Source organism: Chanos chanos, chromosome 6, assembly GCF_902362185.1.
Source record: "Chanos chanos chromosome 6, fChaCha1.1, whole genome shotgun sequence".
In the NCBI taxonomy this organism is placed as follows: Eukaryota; Metazoa; Chordata; class Actinopteri; order Gonorynchiformes; family Chanidae; genus Chanos; species Chanos chanos.
Genome location: NC_044500.1, coordinates 21,368,999 through 21,376,596, shown reverse-complemented (window position 1 = coordinate 21,376,596; position 7,598 = coordinate 21,368,999). Strand labels below are relative to the sequence as shown.

Below are 7,598 nucleotides of genomic sequence, written 5' to 3'. Positions count from 1 at the left end.
CTTAACTTCTTGGTAGTTTTTTTTTTATTGTGAAAAAGTGGAGCCTGTGTTGAGCAGTACATGCCATAGTACTGTATTTAGTAAGTACAAGGCAATTTGGTCTTGCCCACCTGTCCAAACATAAATATTATTGAGTATCAATATTGTGGAGTATTACTAATAAATGACTAGTAATATTAAATAAATATTAAATATTTATACAAAATATTATTATTACAAATAAATTAAGTGGCATAACATTACAACACATTGAGATATGTGTAAGCATTTGGTGATAAACAAAAAGACCAACAATACAAGAATATTATACATTCTAATACTATATACTAAATTAAACTATATATATATATATATAATAACTGTGTGTATATATAATCTCAGTTAGATGCAGTTTGCTTTAACACATTTTATTTTATTAAAAAGACAACAAAAGGAAACGGTATCAGTTTGACAAGATCACATTTACTGGCATTAGTGTTCATTTGAACAGCTGGAAACAACCAAATGCTGACTGATACATCACAGCAAACCTCCAGAACAGCAAGTACAGTATCATTCAGTTATCAAAACAAGATCAAAATAGCTTCACCAAAACATCAAATGATTCCCTTAAATGAAGAGGAAGGGGTGATCAGCAAATTCTTCTTTTTTCCTAACAGCTTGTACAATATTCAAAATAACCCATATCATCATTAATTTATTATCAAATCTACATTATTTGCAAATGAGAAGAAAAATGTTTAACTGGCAAAAATACAGTACTGTGTCCTTTTGCATGCAAAGCCAACATGTCATATGGATAGGTCATTTACAAAGAACAAAAAAATCTTTGCATAATGTTTTTTCTCCCTTTCTTTATCAAACTCAGCTCTCTCTCTCTCTCTCTCTCTCTCTCTCTCTCTCTCTCTCTCACACACACACACACACATCATATACAGGCATTAATACTACAGTAATACTTGTAACAAAAAAATTAGCGTAGTCTTTATACAGCCACTCTTAGATCTCACTGTTTTATATTAATTAAATGAATAACTGCCTTTTCACAATGGGTATTATCTTATATTGCTTATCATATTGTGGACTTACATCACTTATTTTAAAAATAAAGTCACTATTATGAGAGAATCTAAACTGAAAATTGTGTGCTGTAGCTGACACTAGATTAAACACACCAGGACACAGACTAACAAATAAGTTTATCAGTGTGAAATTTTTCCTACAAACATCAACAGAGCTTTTGGCGTGAAATGCTAGCCTGATTTCGAAATGGACCGATGTAACTTATTTAGGCAGAACGGAAGAAACTGGCCACAGTCGTGTTTTAATAAGAAACATCTGTCTTATGAATTTGGATCTGAGTTATGGATTTTGCACAAAGTGTTTATGAAGAGTAAAATATATTAATATATCAATCAACATATTCATTTTAACTGTGTATTTTCAAAAGCTTTTTGTGTTAAAAAAAAGAACAAAACATTTTTTTTCTCCAAGAAGGTAAGATATGTCTTATTTTTGAGAGTGCTTGTTTAATTATATAAAATATTTTTTCACAGTTTGAATGAGGTCCAAAAACAATGGACATGAATCAAGAAGGGTGTAAAAAACTGCAAAGCTTCTCTCCTTTATCTCAGCTAATATCTTTCTCCTAAGCTTTAGCTTTCACTCTTTGTCTCCACACTGACAATCTCAGCACAACGCAGTGTGACTAATTCCAGGGTGAAGTGGGACTCAGGTGTGATAGACCAGGGTGAAGGGGGATTCAGGTGTGATAGATCAGTAACACACAGACAGAAGTTCTGCTGAGACAGCTCTCGAGAGAGAGAGACCTCTGATCCAAGGAGCCATATGCAGACGTCTCTCCCATTATCTCTCTTCAGTTAACCCTTATTTTCTCTCCAGCTCTCAATTCCTCGATGCCCATCTCCTGGTTGGTTACACGCCTGCTGCCATCGCTCACTTGGCCCTCATGGCACACTGGGCTCACCATGGCTGTGCCAAGTCTGCGTTCAAAACCTGTTCTGATGCTCAAAATGCCAGCGGCTGAAATCAATGTTGAATGCCACTATGCTACCGGACGCCATGCCAGTAACCAGGGTCCTAAGAATAAGAGAGAGGAGATTAGATGTCTGAGTGTTTGAGCGTGTGTGTGTGTGTGTGTGTGTGTGTGTGTTTTACATAGACTGAAAGTTACCCATGATGAAAGTATGTCTGTATATGTACCAAGGCTTTGAACCGTTTCAGGAACGAAAACGAAAACCAGAAACAATCGATATTTCTTTATATTTTTTTAATGTTCTGGAACAGAAACATTTATTTGAAATAATGGTAACTGGTTAATAAGGTTATTTCGTTCTTTTATTTATTACAACAAATTAAAATATTTTCTGCTTGCAATAACTTTGGCGCGGAGTTCACTTCCTCTGAATGTCACTCACGTCTTCGGATCGCCGACAGCGCTCGTTGTTGTACATTGTTCACTTGTATAAATAGCTTGAGTATCTTCTTGCTGAGTTGATAAACACTTTCACGAGTGCACTAAGCTAAGGGATTACAAGTCGGGTTGGGTTCACTCCCAAGGTGAATTAATACTACTGGTTCCAGTTTCACAATTTTTGATATGGACATGAAAAGAGTAATCAGATAGTGCTTTGGGCTACCTGGTAGAGGCCCAAAGTTCCTCTGGCACTGTCGGATTGGACAAAACAACTGGACGTAAACGGCGCGCCTTTTCGCTCGACGACATGAAAGAACACTGGACACTGAGAGATACCATCCTATATTTTGTTTTACTGTTCATTTAAGAAGTTTGTGTCGACACAGGCTAAGTTTTATTTGATCTAATTTTGGTTTTGTCGGTGGCTGCTGCGCCACCCTACGTTCACACTGGCAGCAGCGAGAACATGAAAATTCACGCTGCTCTGCCAACAACACTGTCGAACACTGTGGATGTAAGATCCATATTTTACTATCCTGATCCTGTCGGGAAATAATTTAAAATGATTACAACTACTAATACTAATACATGCCACAAAATGATCAAATTATCATACATTATGGGACTTCTTGGCATTATTGATCATACATCAAACAGAGGGCAAAATTATCGTACATTCACGATCGTACATCTGGCAACACTGGGTATAAGTTCACCTCATGAAATATTTTAAATGTGAGAGTGAGAAATCAATGACGAAGGAAAGAAATGAACAATTATAATTACAAGTTTGGTAACTCTGTGATGAACTGGCGACTTGTCCAAGGTGTTTCCCCACCTTTCACCCACTGAATGCTGGGATAGGCTCCAGCAGCCCCCCCCCCAACCCCAATTACAATAATTGGCTTAGATAATGAGTGAATGTTTGGTAACAAAATAAACTAATAAACTGATAAGGAAATTTAAAAGCCATTTGTGTGGTGTGACTTTTGTGTTCATGCTAAGTGCTCAGTCAGATTTCAACATGCAGTTTATAGGACACATTTACTAGCCTTGGTCTTTAATTAACATTAACGCTAATTTGTGTGTAGCCTACATTTAAGTAACTGTGGTCCTGTTCCTAACTGAAGTTTAGTGACTAATAAGTGTAGGCCTAATTGGTGAAATCAGTGTTGTTTCGAGCCAATGAACATCATTCCCGCTTAAAAACAAGCTTTCTGGAGTGAAAATGTTGGCTATAAATAGTTTTGTGCTTCTTATCACTACAGATAATCAAGAGATAGTTGCACTCGATGCGGCATTGATCATACTGACCATTTCAGACACCTTGGTCCATGCTTCATGCTTCATTCGTTTGTACGCAAACAGGGACATGTCATAAAGAATTGGAAAACCTGCCACAGCAATGATCAAACTCTCCTCCAGTGTGCTTGGGAACTAATGTGTGATGGGAACAAAAGTTTACATGGTTGTGTTCTCTTGAATCCTCTAGAGTGGAGCACTTCTAAATTCAGATTGGTTGCCGCCAAACCGCATCATAGCTTATTACCATAAAGTCAACACACTGCCCGAGATGCACCGCTCATTGCTGCTGAGAGATGCTGGCTCACATAGAAAACGAATGACGTCCGGTCGTTTTGATGCTGTGGCCGCTTCCAATGTGAACACACAGTTAAAATGATAGTTGAGTCAGAATATGTGTATGTGTGGGAGGAGGGGGGCATTCACTAATGCATGTGTCTGCATGTGTGTGAATCCGCTAAAGTATTAAAGTACTAAATTCTATTTTGTTTTAATTCTTGTTCAGTAGAAATGATTATTAGAAATGATTATTGGAAATAATTATTTCTAAATCTCAGTGATTTCTTCACACAAGGATGGTTTATGTTTGCTGAAAGAATTTAATCTTGTACCTTCATTCTCGTGTCCAAGTTCCTTTGAGATAAAATATTCTGGTTTGCCTGTACTGCTGAACATTGTATGTATAGATACATTAGGCAGGCCCCAGATAGTCAACACTGAGAGTATTACAGTAACAGAGAATAAGATTCAAGGTGTAGTTAAAGAAAACTCAGGGACCTGCCCATGCCATGCACAATAGGGGTAGGAGTCCTATAGAATGTATTTGTGTAGATTTGATGGAAACACAGTGTAGGCTTGGGTTAGCTGTAAATATACAAGTGCAGATGTATTGTTTTTCCTCTACCTGTTTCCCTTACCTTTGATCGTGTGACAGGTCCATTGCTCGGATACCTGCGTCACACCCAGGGTACACATAGAGCTGTTTAAAATCACACACTTGCCAGACCTCCACCACTCCGTTGTCGCCACCGGTTACTAGGTTCTGCCCATCACTGCTCAGCAGAATGGCCTGCACGGTAAAAATCAGTTTACAGACGTCTTTACTAGAGATGAGTGTGAAGGGTTCAGATTTGCTGTTTCCTTTTTTTTGTTAAATATACATTCACTTTGGATTTTGTTTCTTCAACCAAATAGGTCAGATGCTTCAGCTGAAATACAGTTTTTTTAAAATTTAATCTCATGGTTATTTCAGTGCTGTAAGTGCTAAGATTCCACCTTGTAAGTCTGTGAGACAGTCTGACTGAAAAGAAAAACTGATTCTGTCAGAAAAAACTGACAGATCTTTCCATGTGGTATCTCTTCATTGTTCTTCCTCCTGTAGATCCCCTGCTATCACATTTCTTCCATCAATAACCAAGCCCAAATGACTGATTTTAAATTCAGCACAAATAATGTGACATCATAGTGAAGCAAATTGTTTTACTTTACTTGACTTACAGTGAAAGAAAAATGACTCAAGGATCATGATGATAGTTTCTTCAAGTCTCTGTTTGTCAGCGTTGTATCAGAAAGAGAGTGGTGTTCTTACGCGTGTGGAGTCACTGATTTCCATCTGGGCCAGCAGTTTGCCATTGATGCTGAAGTTGCAGAACTGGCCTCTTTCATAGTAGATGATACAGTGTCCCTCACTGGACACAGAGATAAGTCGTGGGAAGACACAGTTGTCAGGGCCCTCCAGGGCCCGCAGCAGGTCCCCAGTGATGGTGTGGACTAGACACGGCCCCTCTGACAAAATAAAAGTCACTCCCCCTTATATTCTATACAAAAATTACATTGTAATTCCTTTCGACTGAAATATGAAGAGGGTTAAAAGATTAAATAAAAAATTAAATAAAAAATATCTTTAACAATCAGTTTGACCATACACAGCAGCCCAGCAACATTAGATAGGTGTAGGTCTTTTTGCCTGAAACATGCATGCACTGACTGGGACATGAGACTGAGGTGAAATGCAATTGTCTGTTGATACAGCAGCCTGGTGCTCACTGACCTCTGGCTCCACTGATGACCAGTCCCAGCTCAGCACACACAGACACACACACCACCTCGTGGTCATGACCTGTCAGCACCGCCCGGGGAGCTGGGTAGTCACCTGCATAACAAGGAACACAGCGAATATATATTTCAAAAAGAAATACAGCAAATGCCAGACCTACTAATGGTATAGAGATATGCTTTATTTGGCCTTTGAGATTTTAAAATCTGTACAGCTAGTCATTTTTATGCCTAGGCCTATATAACATGTTATCCAACATACACTGAACATATACCCACATACCCAAGAAACAAGTAGATATGTATTTCAAGGTAGATATTTCAAGTTTATTTAGAGCCCAATATCACTATTTAAATCCTATGGACTTATGACTGTTCTTTACTGTTTATGCAAACCCTACAGACTCATGACTGTTCTTTACTGTTTATGCAAACCCTATAGACTCATGACTGTTCTTTACTGTTCATACTAATCCTACAGACTCATGACTGTTCTTTACTATTTGTACTAATCCTATGTTGTTGTGAAGAAGGTAGGAGGCGTAACCCTTATCTATATTCACAGTTTGGTTCATATCATGATTTTTGGGTCAGAGTTTGTTTGGTACCTGGGTTTGGTTTATCCGATAAGCAGTCTGTGTTTTCCAGGAGTACTGCAGGCTGACCTGCTTAGCTTTAACTGTCACTACAACCCAAACCAATTCAGTTCACTTTTCACAGACTGACACAACAATGGATCATGCCTGATATTATTCACTTAAATCACTTGACAAGTATGTCGACTAAATAACATATTTTCATTGTTTATGATGCATTGTTTACCAACAAGCAGTTTGCTGGTGTATTGTGAATTAATGACAAATGTAAAACCTGTAGAGCATGATTCACACTAAGGTTAGAATTCACAATTAGAGTTACTGTGTTAAAAATGTTGCTGATAAAGACCAGTGCAATGATTTTATGAGTGGAACTCATTGTTTTAAACAACAGTCTTTTTGTATTTATGAAATATGAAAATGTAAGCATACACTCAACTCTTGTGAGTTCTTTACAAAACACCCGCACTTTATGATTCACTCAGAACTAAACACCAGTATTGCTAAACAAGTCCTACTCTGTAAGAGTCTAAGGGGGAAATAAAAAGCTGAAAGGCCTGTCCTTCTTAATTGTGATGGTTATTGCAGGCTGCAGACTGGCAGCAGAGGGCCACTCCATCTCCACAGTGCCATTTGATTGATGAGACAAGGGGAGAGGTTAGCTGATGCTCCTTAAGAGACCTGGAGCAGACCCCAGCCCCAACTCAAACAAATCACCCGCCTATTATAACAGACACAAACATCTTTAAAGCTAGCTACAAAACACTGAGTGAAAAAACAAAAATCAACAACAAGAACAAAAAAACACTTGTTATGTATTACCTGAAACATTAAAATATCTGAGTGGTTATTTTTTTTATGTAAAAGTGTCTATCAGTGTGTTGCATGTGGCATCAAAACACGCTTTTGTATGTGTAAAAACTATGCTGCATTATGGTATAAAAAAAAGAGGTTCACACTTTTGCTTTTCACCATGGTTGACTGAATTCTCACATTTGTGGACAGTGTGCGGAACAAATTCACAGAATAATCCGAGTGGAACAAAATAATGAACAGACTCTGATTAATTAACCTGATTTGTGCAATGAGGAGACAACAGGCTCATTAGGTAGAGAGATCAATGCACTACCTAACGAATAGAGACTCCATCGTTCTTATGGCTTTGGGCGGCTTTGCGCCATTTAGTTTTGTAAGTTGAACTAGGCTGT

At 38.0% G+C, this 7,598-nt stretch overlaps 1 protein-coding gene across 2 annotated transcripts in view; it reads right to left on the bottom strand.

Annotated features, from left to right (window-relative positions):
• Window positions 1-2,009: 2,009 nt before the first annotated feature.
• nbeab (neurobeachin b) overlaps window positions 2,010-7,598 on the bottom strand; it is a 253,431-nt gene continuing 247,842 nt past the window's right edge. For both annotated transcript variants that reach the window (XM_030776247.1, XM_030776248.1), the window contains 4 exons: window positions 5,790-5,891; window positions 5,328-5,524; window positions 4,657-4,808; window positions 2,010-2,100 (listed from right to left, as the gene is read on the bottom strand). In XM_030776247.1, coding sequence (XP_030632107.1) covers window positions 2,010-2,100; window positions 4,657-4,808; window positions 5,328-5,524; window positions 5,790-5,891 — 542 coding nt within the window. The remainder of the gene's footprint in view (window positions 2,101-4,656; window positions 4,809-5,327; window positions 5,525-5,789; window positions 5,892-7,598) is intronic.